Raw genomic sequence first — 16,324 nt, forward strand, 5'->3', positions numbered from 1 at the left:
CACCCACCAGCTTCCCACCCTCTAATACTGCCAATTGTATTAGTATGAACGACCAGCCAAGCTGGTAGCAACGCCGAGAGCTGGGCTCGAACCCAGCATCTCCTGCGTTAGTGGCGAGTGCCTTGCCCACTGCGCCACTTAGCCGCCCCAAACAATTCTTTTTAAATCTTCTGTAGATGTCCATGATATTACATTTAGAGTTGTTCCGATACCGATACCAGTATCGGAAATGCCTCCGATACTGCCTAAAATGCTGGTATCAGCGAGTACGCTGATATATGACGTAATTTATCAACAACACGTGCAGTATCCTCCTACTGAGAGTGAGCATTATAAAACAAACATGTTTTTAATCGACCTTGAATTAAAGTGTCAATGCTGTTTGTCATTTTAACAGCAGATACTTTCTTAAATGCCATCGTCCCGAGAGAGGGGTGTTGACGGGGAGCTCTGATGTATTTGCTTGCTGGTGTTATTAGCCTTATCTGAAGAGCTAACCGAAAAGCTAGTTTTAGCTTGATGTTACCTTGGCTAAAGTTGGGACTATTCATAATACAGCAATAATGGCTGCAGACCTGCAAGCAAAGTACAGCAAGTTGGCAAAGGAGTATTCCAAGGTAAATCAATTTATTTATTTTTTTATCCCTCTTTCTCCGATTTTTCTCTGTTTTCTCCCCGTCCCAATTTAGTCGTTGTGCCAATTCCCCCCCTCCCCTACCTGGTTGTTGTGCGCATGTTCTCCTACTGGTCGGTACAAGGGAACCCTAAGTATCTGCACGCTTCCTCCGACACGTGCAGCGACAGCCAGTGGCTCTCTTCTCACCTGGCAGCGAGGGCTCTCATTGGTGAGGGATGCCCCGATCGTTATCGGCCGATAATCAGTATAAATATGCGATCGGTGATCGGTGATAATGCTTTATTTTCGCCGAACCTCAAAACCGATCGAAAAACATGATCCAATTCTTAGCGGAGATCTCACTGCTGACTTCACAGAGCTGCTTGCAGCGTACGGCTCCTCCTTCTCCTCCTGCCCCTCAACAAGAGGCTGCCTCCGGTGTTAACAGTCTGCTCTAGTAGTGCATGTGACGTGAGCTAACGTTGGCTACCTACCGAGCTAACGTTACTGTTTAAACTAAATGACCCAGTGACTACATGAGGCATTGTCTAACGTTATCTAGCTGGCTAGCTGCTGATATCAACAAATGCTCCAGCAATAGTCGAGTGCATGATAAGTTACCTCCGTTGACTCGGTAGCTCATGTTAGCTCTAAACTAAATAGTTCACTGAGGCGTTGTCTTAACGTTATCTAGCCGGCTAGCAGTAGCTACAGATAGCTCCTGATATCAATGTCTTATAACATTGATTCGATGCGTATTCGGGCTGAGGGCATGCTGAATGTGATTTATACCAGTAGGGTCCAGCTGCAGCGCCGGAGAATCCTGGCCGTAGCTGGAGGCTACTCTAGTACACACAGACAGTGGAGCTGTTTGCAGATAGCGAGCATTCTGACTTGTTGCGTGGTGGCGATGTCTCGCAGATAATACAACTACAAGCACACGTCTAATTATATAATATATTTTATAAAAAAAAAATATATATATATATATAAATATAACCAACCCAGCCAAACGAGTTAGTATAGCGATCAGCCCAAGCCAAGGCAATGCTGACTCCGGGAGTCGAGACCGCAGCCTCTTGCATTGGTGACGAGCGCAATCTCCGCTACGCCACCTGACCGCCTCGGTAAATCACTTTTTCACCAGTAACGTTATATTGTCTTGTTTCCATCTAATGTTAGCTCACGTTAACCTAGCCCACGCTAACGTCGTCACTGATCGACCTCTCGCACGCAATTAATGACATGTTGTGGACAGCCATATCGGTGACAATCAGGGTTCGAAATTAACGGGGGCTTGGGGCATAATGCCCTTGAAAATGGACAAAATGCCCTCGAAAATCAGTTAAGGGGGGCACTTAATGCCCCCGACAGTTTACTAATTATATATATTTATCCGGTAATGGAGCGTCTGTGGGAGTACGGTTCAGATGACGCGCAAAAAAAAAAAATCATTTGGCGGAGCCGGTGTTCTGCACTGGCTGCAGCAGCCAGCTGCCAGGTGCTAGTCAGTTTGTGTAAAAATGGCACGCACAATATAAATCAATCTTCATTACGACTTTAAAAACATAGCCATTAACATTACATAGGCCTACACACATCTTGCCATAGCGTTAGGAGTTTGTAAACACAACGCATGTTTTAACTATGGTAGCCCGACGCAGCCCGCAAGCTAATACTGTAGTCAATGAAATGTCACCGTAGCTACTAGCTACTGTAGCAGAGGAGGAAATGAGAGGCGGGGTGTTTAAAGACAATGATAGGCGTTTATTCAACATCCAAGAAGGCTAACATACAACTGTGTTTTACTAACTCCAACCGGGACTATTGCCGCTTTTCCACTGCATGTTGATGTTATGAACGTCTGGTGGTCCGTGACGCTAAAATGTCCGTGGGGACCCGGCGCCAACCCATAGATAGTTCCAACTCACCGAATTACGTAATCCACCACAGTTGCACTCAATATTTAAATAATGTTAGTCTAAATAAATGTAGACAGAAACATAATAATTTCAAGCAGAAAACGAATCTTTCCATTAAGAACTGACAATCAGGGAATTTAAACATGGTTGACATTGTTTTTGTGTGTTTATATTAAAGAAAGGAAAGTCTAGTGCTGGCTGAGCATATTGTTTGTTTGCACTAAGTTAATACTTTGACAAATGTAGCCTATATTTTTCAGTCAGTTTGGTCTTTGTGTGCCAAACATTATTTAAGGCTGTAAACACTGTAAACCTTTTATTTTATTTTTAATAAATGAGAAGCATGTTTAGATTTGAGTGTTAAATTTTTTTTTAATAAAAATTTACATATATCGAACTGAAAACCGTGACCCCAAAATCGTGATACGAACCAAACCGTCCCATTTTGTGAACCGTCCCACCCCTACCGTTTATCATAAAAATTCAGTTGTAGCCTATATTTTTCAGTCAGTTCGGTCTTTGTGTGCCAAACATTATTTAAGGCTGTAAACACTGTAAACCTTTTATTTTATTTTTAATAAATGAGAAGCATGTTTAGATTTGAGTGTTAAATTTTTTTTTAATAAAAATTAACATATATCGAACTGAAAACCGTGACCCCAAAATCGTGATACGAACCAAACCGTCCCATTTTGTGAACCGTCCCACCCCTACCGTTTATCATAAAAATTCAGTGCCCCCGAAATACAAAAAAAAGCCCCCGAAAATCAATTAAGGGGGGCAAAAAAAGCCCTTGAAAAAAAAATGTTAGTTTCTAACCCTGGTGACAATGTTTAGCTTTTAGTGCCAAATGATAAGAGTCTGAGGCGGAGTCTCAAAAGAGAATGTTGAATATTTATTGTGCTAACTGAAGTTACCGGAGCCTTCTGGAGTGCAACAACATTTAACGTCCGTGCGGAATCAATGTCCCAACAACCGTTCCGTGGGTGAGCTTAGTTGTCAATTAATGATACTAATACTAATCTATACAATCTCCTGTTGTTGAATAAATACCATTACTTTATAGTTATTACAAAAAAACAGTAGCTGTAAAAAAAAAAAAATTTTTTGTTTGTTTATAATTTATATACTTATTTTTTTTATGTAGGCACTGGTATCGGATCGGTATCGGCCGATACCCAAAGCTTAGGTATCGGAATCGGATCGGGAAGGAATAAATGGTATCGGAACATCTCTAATTACATTTAGTTGTATTCTCATTTAATTTAGTGTACTTTCTGACAAAAACATTTGATTGGCCAAAAACAACAGTTGCCTGCATCAATAACCAATCATATGTTTTGGCCATCAAATGAAATGCAATATCATAGGCTTATATTCATAGATCAGAACTATAGCAGTGCATCTGTGATATATATATACCCATGTGTTTTTCAGTTCTTATGAAAATCTTCCTGTCAGGATCTCCCTTCCTTTGCAATTTGTTAGCCTAGGAAAATAGCACTGCCTATATAGCTGGTTAAGAACTGGTGGTTATATTTCGTATTTAGCTTACGCTTTGCTCTATTGGAACTATCCCTTTAATCATATACTATCATGAATTTCACCACGTGTACGCACCCATCTGCCTGACCACTCCCACATCCGCTCCTATATAAGCGGGGTCATGGCCATACTATCAGCTCCTTCCCTACTTTCACCACAAGTACTAATACTAGCACCGCTTTAAGTTTAGTGATAAAGTAGTTAGTTAGTTATAGGAGCTGTGTTGGCATTGTCTTTTGTTTCTCCCTCTCACTAATTACGGCAGAAGGAAAGGATAATGTCGTCACCACCGGAGAGTCTAGAGGATGATGATCCATTCTGACCTCCACCGGCTGTGGGAAAGCTGACTGTCTCTCTAGGGCGGGTGGTGTTTTGCGACGCGAGCCTCGGGTGTGTCAGAGAGTTGTGCGGCGGCAGCTGCGCAGCTTGCGTCCCCGCTCAACAGCCGGCTCCGAGCAGGAATCCCTTCGTTACCCCTCCATAGCGGTATGGAGGGGATTCTTGTTTGATGCCCCACGTTAACACAGTGCTCCTCCTCAGAGTTTGTAGCTTTGTTTTCCTGGGCCCCCGATTTAGAGTCTAAGGTTCGAGTCCCGGGTCTCTAAAGAGGGATGCCCTCTGCCACCTCGCTGGACGATGCCCCGCCTTCAAGACGAGTGAAGCTCCCGGCGCGGAGGATGCGAGCTTGGTGTTTCGTTAGGGGAATATCCCCGAGCTCAAGACGGCAGCAGCCCGCATAAAACGGAGCTTTGCTGCCGATGCCACTGTATCTCTGGTAACACCGTTCTGTGAGAGGGACGGGTGTTGTCTGCCGCCTTTTTTTCTTAAGAGTGGGCTGAAGAAGAGACAGTCGGCTGTCTGAAGTGATCAGGCCTGCATCGCTATTCCTCACATTACTAGGGGTGGGAATCACCAGTTTCATCACGATACGATACGATATCGATTCTTTGGACAACGATACGATATTTGCCGATATCACAAAGTCTGCCACGATACGATACGATACGATTCAATTCAGGTGCCTGCGATCGATATGAGGCGATATTATGTGCCCATTTAACACAATCAGTCACATTTAGATCAACTAAAAAAAGGCTACGGAAATATCAATTGATGTATTTATTTTTGAGCTCTTCCAGACATTTAAATGAAAAACAATCTATTGTTTTTAATACAAATAGACCTCCTGTTCACTTTTGTTTTTATATATTGAGCTTTAACACACACACAGACACACACAGACACACACAGACACACACAGACACACACACACACACACACACACACACACACACACACACACACAGTCCCCCACAGCCCCCACCCCTCCTCCTTCCAAGTCCCCTCTCTCCTCTCCTGTTCTCTCTCACGGTTAGCTGCTTAGCTTTTAAGCAGCCAACGCGACATTCATTTAGATATTTAACGCGACGTTGGCATAAAGGAATGGCGACGATGCAACGCCTGTTATATGCATTTGACCCGTTGCGTGGAAAAAACTGCACAGACTTATATCGGCTCGCAAAATAGACGCTCTGAGTGCTTTACAGCAGACGCAAACACTGCTGTAATGTCTACACGGAGTTTCACAATACTGGGCGCCGGCGGATATGACTCGCAGGGATTTTCAAAATAAGAGTATCGCAATATGAATCGATCTTTTTACGTTGCGTCGATCCTATTTGATTATTGATAATAGATCGATATATCGATCTGGATCGATGTATTGTCCCACCCCTACACATTACACAGCTTCCGTTAGCTAAACAGTGGGCCTGTGAGTGCTAACCGTTAGCTTGCTGCTGCGTTAGCCGGTAGCTATCGTTAGGCCGGTAAGAGCTAGGATGTGGGCGAGGCTCCAATCGTCGCCACTTCTGGCCCCGCCAGCAAGAGGCCTCGTCAACATGGTGGACCAGCCATTTGTTGCGGCCATTCATCCTGCATCCGGGGGTCAGGTAGGACATTACACTATGCCCCACTCTTCCTCCCCCCCCTGAATGTTTTGGTTAATAACAATGTTTTTGTTTAACAAAACGTGGGTTTACTTCACTGCAGTTTGGAGGATACGACGTGTGCTATGTGAACTCACAGCTACAAATGCTGGGGGCGCCTTCTTGCTTGGAGTTTATGCAGTTTTCTCTGAAAATTTGGGCTGGGGGGGTGGGGGCGATTTTCCTGTCTCCCACACCAAATCAGGATAGGTGGGACACAGGATTCCCCCGGCCATTTGAAAATGTCACAGGCGCTTTTTCTTGCTGGCCAAGAGACATGTCCGTGAGTTACAGGGCCTGTACTACATGGGACCTCAGCGGGTACATCTGTCGGGCTTCCGCTCTGCTCAGCTCTTGTGTTCCAATAGAGCAAAGCGTAAGCTATATACGAAATATAACGAAGGTTATCCTATAACCCTAGTTATATGTGTAATTAGGGCTGGGCGATATAACGATAACGATAAATATCGCGATATATTTTAATAATCGATATCGAATATCGAAATTAAAAAAATATCGAAAAATCGTTTTTTTTTTTTTTTTTTTTACCTGCAACAGGGCAGTTTTAAAACCAGAGACAGTGGACAGACTTGTCTTTCTTGCCTGCAACTTAAAGTAATGGCTTTGCTTGTCCAAATGACAATACTGACCAAATTCAGATTTCTTTTTCTCTTGTCCATTTATTTTGTTTGCTTTCTAATTTAAAATACATTTTGAAACCGTCTGTACACAGTAGGCTATGTGTGCTAGCAGAACTAAACTCCAGTCACGAGTCACAGTGCACATGTGCGGTGGTTTGTCCACCAAAAAAGCGCCAAAAGATCGAAAATAAACTAGCAGAGCCAGAACTGTTCAACTCCTCTGGAGCCACAGCCAGCAGAGAAGCCGGTTTACTTTAGCTTTTAAACCAGCTGCAGCCTGAGAACTGGAGTGTGAGGGTATGTAACACTAAAGATGGCGGCAATGACAAAGAATTGCTGCAAAATAAACATACATCTGTTGTTAAAAAAAAAAAAAAAAAAAAATTAAATTTTTTTTATACTTATAACAATTCGATAATTATCGATATCGAGAAATAAAATAAAATTATCATATCGTTATCGCGATAAGATTTTTTTCCATATCGCCCAGCCCTATGTGTAATAGCGAGCGCTTTGCTCTGACTCACTGAGGACCCCACGGTCTTCCGTTTCGGCGGTGAAAGACTGGGGAAGCAGCTGATTGTATGGCCATGACCCCGCTTATATAGGAGCGGATGTGGGAGTGGTCAGGCAGATGGGTGCGTACACGTGGTGAAAGTTTTCATGATAGTATGATTAAAGGGATAGTTCCAATAGAGCAAAGCGCTCGCTATTACTCATAACTAGGGTTATAGGATAACCTTCGTTATTGCTTGGCTTTCTGTGTTCCTGATGAATTTCAACTGAAAGGTTAGACCTTTGTTTGTTAGGATGAATGTAAAATGTACTGATATTTCTTTCCTTACTTCCCCCCCCAAGATTGGTCTGAATATGACCACCCCTCATAGCCTCTCACACCTTGGTTTGAGAGAACCGTCTGTCTGTTTGGTGGACTGCATGAAACCATCACAGCTGGACCAGGAGAAGAGCTGTTTGGACTGCATGGAAACAAGTATGGAAATGTTGACTTTAATCTGTAAACATTATGACTTTATAAGTGTTGACTTTAACCTCTTAAGCCAGACTCTCAACATTTTCCTAAAAGTACATACCCAAGTAAAAGGAAGATTGCTCCACTTCTACAAGGCCATTAGCATGTTCTTGGTATCTAGGGACATCTATGGACCTCAGGGAATGTATTCCCAGTGTCAGAATTATTGTGTCTGTTACTATGCTTGGGTAAATTGTAATGAACCAAAGGAGAATATAATTTATTATTAGTGCTGTCAGGCGATTAAAAAAATTTATTACAGGATTAATTACAGGATTTATAATTGCATAACCATTTTATGCCTGATATTCTATATTCTATAATCATATTTCAAATTGCATGTGTCCGGATGGCAGAATTCAGTACTGTATCTACAAAACCTTCTGTTTAATCATCTTCCATTTATAAATTTGCTTAGATTTTTCAGGTCTGGTCAATTTTAGCATGGTGTTATTCAGTCAAAGATAAAAAAAATTAATTGATATTCTCATTTGGTTCATTACAATTTACTCAAGCCTAGTAACAGACAGATATATCGATCTATTATCAAATAGGATCGATGCAACGTAAAAAGATCGATTCATATTGCGATACTCTTATTTTGAAAATCCCCTGTTGAGCATATCCGCCGGGCCGCAACAACAACATTAGCTCAGCGCGCAGGGAACTGGGAAGGAGGGGGGGTTACTGCATTCTCGAGATAGCCCCACTAACAGGATCTGGCCGGTACTGCATCTTCTGACTCCCAATATGCCTTTTCCAGCCAAAATACAGCGATGTGACAGTGAATAGGATATATTAATATCGGGAAAAAAAGAAAAACGAACCAAAAACAGTGAACAGGAGGTCTATTTGTATTAAAAACAATAGATTGTTTTTCATTTAAATGTCTGGAAGAGATCAAAAATAAAAATGTCAAATGATATTTCCATTGCCTTTTTGTTTGTTGTTGATTTAAATGTTACTGATTGTGTTAAATGGGCATATAATATCATCTCATATCGATCGCAGGCACCTGAATCTAATCATATCGTATCGTGGCAGACTTTGTGATATCGGAAAATATCGTATCGTTGTCCAAAGAATCGATATCGTATTGTATCGTGATGAAACTGGTGATTCCCACCCCTATAACAGACACAGTATTTCTGACACTGGCAATACATTCCCTGAGATCCATAGATGTCCCTAGAATCGGATACCAAGAACATGCAAATAGAGCATATTGAAAAAAAGTCTGTAAATGTGTATTCTACGTTCTTATCCAATGAATGCGTGTAGATTTACCGTCTGGCGTCTAAAAATAATTGTCTGCCCGCCAGCTGGCGTGTGTGTAGTTCATATCGATACTCTTATTTTGAAAATCCTGTGCGGGTCTCATTGCAGCCCCAAGCGCAGCTCCAGTCATAATATCTGGGCTCCGGCAGCATACAACGTTCAGGTTAACACTTTAATCGCCGATGACGTGTTTAGACGTCATTCCTAGCCATGCTCATTCTGCCGAAGACGAAATCATATTTCTCCTCCGGAGCCTTGAGATGTACTGGTGAGCTCCACTCAACTGTCTAACGGTTCAAGAGCGCCATCCGGTGGCTGATCGGCAGATCGGCCAAGAGGGAGGGGCGCGCCAAACAGGAAGTGCTCATCCATAATCCGTCCGGGCACTCTCGATCGGTAGCCGGACCCCATCTCAACACACTGGATAATCAATCGCTCGCCCGGCGGAGCTGAGCGATCATGGAGTAGACGTGTTTCACATGAGCTCCCTTCTACCGTGCTGAATATACGTTTCTCCCCATTAGTCTTTATTTTATTTTTATTTGTTTTTTATCTGTTTGCTAGGTCGTCGTGTTTAGTATACTGTCATCGACTTTTTTCGACTTTCTGCGATGACGGCAAGCAATTGTCCTACACACACACACACACACACAATTCACCTTTTGACTCACCGGCCAGTGGCGGGTAGATGGGAAAAATCTACCCGCCAAGCATATTTCTTACCAGCCAAAATGTTTTAATTTAAATTTTTTTAATAAAATATATATATTATATAATCATACTTGTTTGTAGTTGTATTCTCTGCGAGACATCGCCACCACGCAACAAGTCAAAATGCTCGCTATCTGCAAACAGCTCCACTGTCTGTGTGTATACTCGAGTAGCCTCCAGCTCCAGCAAGAATTCTCCGGCGCTGCAGCTGAACCCTATACTCTACATTCAGCATGCCGTCATGCGATGGAAGCCAGGGGCTTGAATACGCATCGAATCAATGTTATAAGACATTGACATCAGGAGCTATCTGTAGCTACTGCTAGCCGGCTAGATAACGTTAAGACAACGCCTCAGTGAACAATTTAGTTTACTGGGACATTTCGTAGTGAGCTAACGTGAGCTAACGTGAGCTACCTAGCCAACAGAGGTATTATGCACTACTAGACTATTGCTGGAGCATTTGTTGATATCAGGAGCTATCAGTAGCTAGCCGGCTAGATAACGTTAGACAATGCCTCATGTATTAAACTAAAAGTGAATAGTTGACTGGGTCATTTTGTAACTGTAGCTAACGTTAGCTCACGGAGGTCCCACTAGACTAGAGCAGACAGCAGACTGCCCGAGGCAATAGCCTCTGTGTTTACACGGGTTTGGGAGGGGCAGGAGGAGGAGGAGCAGTGCGCTGCATGCAGGGTTAGAAATTAACGGGGGCTTGGGGCATAATGCCCTTGAAAATGGACAAAATGCCCCCGAAAATCAGTTAAGGGGGGCACTTAATGCCCCCGACAGTTTACTAATTATATTTATCCGGTAATGGAGCGTATGTGTATCGTACGGTTCAGATGACGCGCAAATAAAAAAAATTATTTGGCGGAGCCGGTGTTCTGCACTGGCTGCAGGCAGCAGCAGCACTGCAGCCAGCCAGGTGCTAGTCAGTTTGTGTAAAAATGGCACGCACAATATAAATCAATCTTCATTACGACTTTAAAAACATAGCCATTAACATTACATAGGCCTACAGACATCTTGCCATAGCGTTAGGAGTTTGTAAACACAACGCACGTTTTAACTATGGTAGCCCGACGCAGCCCGCAAGCTAATACTGTACAGTCAATGAAATGTCACCGTAGCTACTAGCTACTGTAGCAGAGGAGGAAATGGGAGTCTGAGAGGCGGGGTGTTTAAAGACAATGATAGGCGTTTATTCAACATCCAAGAAGGCTAACATACAACTGTGTTTTACTAACTCCAACCGGGACTATTCAGAGCTGATAACATTGCCGCCTGAGCTGGTGGTCCGTGACGCTAAAATGTCCGTGGGGACCCGCGCCAACCCATAGATAGTTCCAACTCACCGAATTACGTAATCCACCACAGTTGCACTCAATATTTAAATAATGTTAGTCTAAATAAATGTAGACGGAAACATAATAATTTCAAGCAGAAAACGAATCTTTCCATTAAGAACTGACAATCAGGGAATTTAAACATGGTTGACATTGTTGTTGTGTGTTTATATTAAAGAAAGGAAAGTCTAGTGCTGGCTGAGCATATTGTTTGTTTGCACTAAGTTAATACTTTGACAAATGTAGCCTATATTTTTCAGTCAGTTCGGTCTTTGTGTGCCAAACATTATTTAAGGCTGTAAACACTGTAAACCTTTTATTTTATTTTTAATAAATGAGAAGCATGTTTAGATTTGAGTGTTACATTTTTTTTAATAAAAATTAACATATATCGAACTGAAAACCGTGACCCCAAAATCGTGATACGAACCAAACCGTCCATTTTGTGAACCGTCCCACCCCTACCGTTTATCATAAAAATTCAGTGCCCCCGAAATACAAAAAAAAGCCCCCGAAAATCAATTAAGGGGGGCAAAAAAAGCCCTTGAACATTTTTTTTAATTTCTAACCCTGGCTGCATGTCTGTGTGCTTGAGACAGCGAGTGAGAACTCCGCTAAGAATTGGATCATGTTTTTCGATCGGTTTTCACGTGGGTGCCCGCCACATGGCGGACAGACCTCTCAGTCTCACTCGCCAAACGTAAAATCTGCCCGCCATTGGCGGGTGGCGGGCTCTAATTTCGCGCGTGCGCACACACACACACACGTTGTTGTCCATTGACAACTCACATAAGCAGGGCAGGACTGGGGAAATAATTCAGGCTGGGAAATATAGTGTGAAATATAGCCCCAGTCAGGCCACTTTCTAAGTGGGGGTCCCCCACCAGGAATTATTTTGTTACAAAGACTTAATTTCCTGCATTCTGGTGCAGGATTTTTTTTCTTTTTACCCTTTAAATTCCAGTGTTTGTGATGGGCATCACAAATTATTGAAAAAAAAACCCACAAAAAGTAAAATATTTTCAATATATCAAAATTTGCAAAGTAAATTTTTCTGGGGGGGATTATTACAGGCTAGGCATGTGTCAATGATTAGCAACAAACACAGATTTTGATGGATTTTGATGGAAGCGGCACGGTGGTGTAGTGGTTAACACTGTCGCCTCACAGCAAGAAGGTCCAGGGTTCGAATCCCGCTTGGGGACCAGGTTTCCATGATGCCAGTTACCCAGGTGGGGTATCTCCCAGGCCTTTCTGTGTGGAGTTTGCATGTTCTCCCCGTGCTCGCAAGGGTTTCCCCCCCCGATAAGATAAACCCAATGGAAAAACATGCACAACAACAAGATCGCTAACGCTGTGGCGTCCTTGACGAAGACGGACAGGAGCACTTGGATTGGTCCCCTGGCGCGGCTCACGTGGCGCCTGTCTGCTCCCGGCTGCCCTTGGGGGGGAAGGACGACGGGATGGGTTAATCGCAGATACGCATTGTATGCATGGTTCGCATGTGTGCCAAATGGTGACCTCGGAGCAGGTCCTAAATTATATTATAATTATTATTATAATTATTATGATTTTTTTGTAATGTCAGATTTAACAACTCTTTTCAGAAAAGTGGGAGTATTTCATTTTTTATCTGACATTACAAAAAATCTAAAAATAAAAATAGTTATGATCAGGGCTGAAGTTGAATAAAAGATTTATGACTGTTTAGACTGCATTACTCTGTCACATTGATCTCCTGGTTGTTCCCCACTTAGGTTATCTAACTATCGCGCCACCACAACTAGAAACACTGGCCTGGCCTGCTTCTAAGTTCAGTGGCCTGACTGCAAAAAAATATATAATAATTATTATAAAAAAAAGAAGAAATTATTAAATGTTTTCAAGTACCACCAGCAGTACCACCAAGTACCACTAGTGTGTTTGAGAACCACTGCCCTAGATACCAAGAACATGCAAATTGACCTTGTAGAAGTGTAGCAATCTTCCATTTACTTGGGCATCTACCTTTAGGAGAAATTTCAGAAAATAGGGCTACAGCTAGGGATGTCCCGATCACATTTGTTTGCTCCCGATCATGTGATTTTGAGTATCTACCGATACCGATCTTTCCCGATCCGATAAAAAAAAGAAATGTAGTAATTTTTTTTTATCCCAATTTCTCACATTACATTCACCCTGAATGTTGACGTTATCCAGGTGAAAAGTTAACTTCATTCAAGCGAGGCATTGACATAAATCATTTGATGTATAATTAAATCAAAGGAAATGCGTTTGTTTTGGCAAAATTCTTCTGCTCTAGGTGTGACAATAAATAAATGAATGATGATATGCAATTTAAAACCAAAACTAAGGCCTCAGTATGAGTTTAAGACCCGAACATGGTCATGTTTGTTGAATAAAAAAAAAAAGGTTAAAAAAAAATCCCGATCTTCGGAAAATCACGTGATCGGGGCCGATCACGTGATTTCCCGAAGATCGGGATTATTATTTTTTTTAACTTTTTTTTTTTAATTTATTATTCAACAAACATGACCATGTTCACGTCTTAAACTCATCGGGATCGGGACATCCCTAGCTACAGCTTAACGTAAACGGAACACATTTGATCAAGTAGGGCTGGGCGATATGGCCTAAATAAGATATCACGATAATTTCTGACCTTTCGGCGATACACGATACACATCACAATGTTTTTCTTTTTTCCCCCAAAAATTCATTGAGGCTTTCCAAGACAGTATTTGGGTTTGCAAGCTAACATTAAAGACAAAATAAAATACCCATGCATTTAGCATTTTTATATTATATATTAGATTTAGATTATTGGATTATTAGATTATATATTGCATATATTTAGCAATGAGATATTATATGATTTAGATATGAAATATGATGAATTGAAAATGGGGGGACCCTGATGTAAACAAGACGAAAGTCTTTCTCTGGTCTGCATCCCCTTAACAATTGTATGTATTGAGCTGTACTGTACCCATTCTGCAATATGTTAATAAAGTTTTAAATCAATCAATAGCATTTTAGCATTTTTATGAAACTACTGTATATTTGTATGTCTCTAAATGTTTTGATAATTGAAAATGGAGGACCCTTATGTAAAAAATCCGAAAGTCTTTTTCTGGTCTTCATCCTCCAGTCCACTGTTGTTGTATTGAGCTGTACTGTATTGTACCCATTCTGCAATCTGTTAATAAAGTTTCCATTCATTCAGACGGCAACAGACTAATTTTGATTGACAGTCGAGTCTGCCAATTACGTCACACCGCTTGCACCTGCCCTGCTGTTCTTAGCACCAATCGACAAGCGCATATTCGTTTTTTTACTTCCAGAATGTCCTCCATTGATTTTGACGAGTGCTCACAACAACAAAGCTACTAACGTTAGCTCCCCGCGGCCGACGAGTAGATTACCAGCGCTCCGCAGATGACTAAACGAGGCATAATGATTTTACTGCAAAGAATGTTATAATAAAAGTAGGGCTGGGCGATATGACGATATTATATAAATATCGGGTACAGTTCATTAACGATACACTTTTTCAACGTATCGTGGATATCGTGATGTTTTGCCCAAGAGGATTGTGTCGCGTCAATCTGTCCACACGTTACTCGTTCATATCTCAGCCTGTGCTGAGATATGCCCATTCCGCGGTCTGTTAATAAAGTTTTCAATCAGACAGATGTATGGAAAGGCTTTTATTATAACATTCGTTGTAGTAAAATCATTATGCCTCATTTAGTCATCCTGTGAAGCACTGGTCTCCTACTCGACGGCCGCGGGGAGCTAACGTTAGTAGCTTTGTTGATATTCAGCACACGGGACATTCAGGAAGTCAAAAACTAATAACGCTTGCCGATTGGTGCTAAGAACAGCAGGGCGGGTGCAAGCGGTATTGGCAGACTCGACTGTCAATCAAAATGATTATGTTTCCGTCAGAATGAATGAATGAAAACTGTATTAAAAGGTTGCAGAATGGGTACAATACAGTACAGGAGGATGAAGACCAGAAAAAGACTTTCGGCTTTTTTACATAAGGGTCCTCCATTTTCAATTCATCAAAACATTTAGAGACATACATATATACAGGAGTTTCATAAAAATGCTAAAATGCTATTTATTGATTGATTGATTTAAAACTTTAACATATTGCAGAATGGGTACAGTACAGCTCAATACATACAATTGTTAAGGGGATGCAGACCAGAGAAAGACTTTAGTCTTGTTTACATCAGGGTCCCCCATTTTCAATTCATCATATTTCATATCTAAATCATATAATATCTCATATGCAATATATAATCGAAATCTAATATAAAAATGCTAAATGCATGGGTATTTTATTTTGTCTTTAATGTTAGCTTGCAAACTCAAATACTGTCTTGGTTAGCCTCATAATGAATTGTTTGGGGTAAAAAAGAAAAACATCGTGATGTGTATCGTGTATCGCCGAAAGGTCAGAAAATATCGTGATATCATATTTAGGCCATATCGCCCAGCCCTAAATAAAAGCCTTTCCATACATCTGTCTGATTGAAAACTTTATTAACAGACCGCAGAATGGGCACAACTCAGCACGGGCTGAGATATGAATGAGTAATGCTTGCTATCTATCTAGGTCGTCCTCGGACGTTGTTATGTTCGGGTAAATACGCTGATGTTATTGAACGTGTAACTATAACGTTAATGCCACAAAACGAATGCCTTTGTTAATCATAAGTAGTAACTTTGATGCAGTAGTGTGTGTGTGTGGGGGCGGCGTTGTTCAAAAGTTTGAACGTGTGGACCAGATTGACGCGACACAATCCTCTTGGGCAAAACATCACGATATCCACGATATGTTTAAAAAGTGTATAATTAATTAACTGTACCCGATATTTATATAATATCGTCATATCGCCCAGCCCTAAGATCAAGTGTGTTAGCTTTGTTGTGAGTCGGACCAGAGACATGTTGGATACAATTAAACAAGTCTCTTTCTAACGTCTCTGTGGCAGAACTGTACTGGACCAAGACTTCACATCTGGATCAAAACCTTCTTCTTGTGGCAACGGATCAGACTGTGGACACCACAACATCTGTAAGTACAATTATGTTGACATTGTTTTCCACTTATTGCTCCTTCCTTGCAGCAGCGACGCTCGAAAGGAACTGTTGCGGCTACATGTAGGCTGTCAATAAAAAGGCTGCCAGGGGCTAACATGCATTAAAGCGTCTCCAGACGGATTTCAT

General features: G+C 41.7%; 1 protein-coding gene across 1 annotated transcript in view; it reads left to right on the forward strand.

Moving 5' to 3' along the window:
- The window catches only part of LOC311247723 (uncharacterized protein), a gene marked incomplete at its 3' end in the record, with an annotated part of 77,312 nt that overhangs the window by 23,785 nt on the left and 37,203 nt on the right, over positions 1-16,324 (forward strand). Inside the window, exons 2-3 of the mRNA XM_084338729.1 lie at positions 7,571-7,703; positions 16,090-16,172. Coding sequence (XP_084194855.1) covers positions 7,571-7,703; positions 16,090-16,172 — 216 coding nt within the window. The remainder of the gene's footprint in view (positions 1-7,570; positions 7,704-16,089; positions 16,173-16,324) is intronic.

The sequence above is a fragment of the Notolepis coatsorum genome (genome assembly GCF_963971535.1).
Source record: "Notolepis coatsorum genome assembly, contig: SCAFFOLD_273, whole genome shotgun sequence".
In the NCBI taxonomy this organism is placed as follows: domain Eukaryota; kingdom Metazoa; phylum Chordata; class Actinopteri; order Aulopiformes; family Paralepididae; genus Notolepis; species Notolepis coatsorum.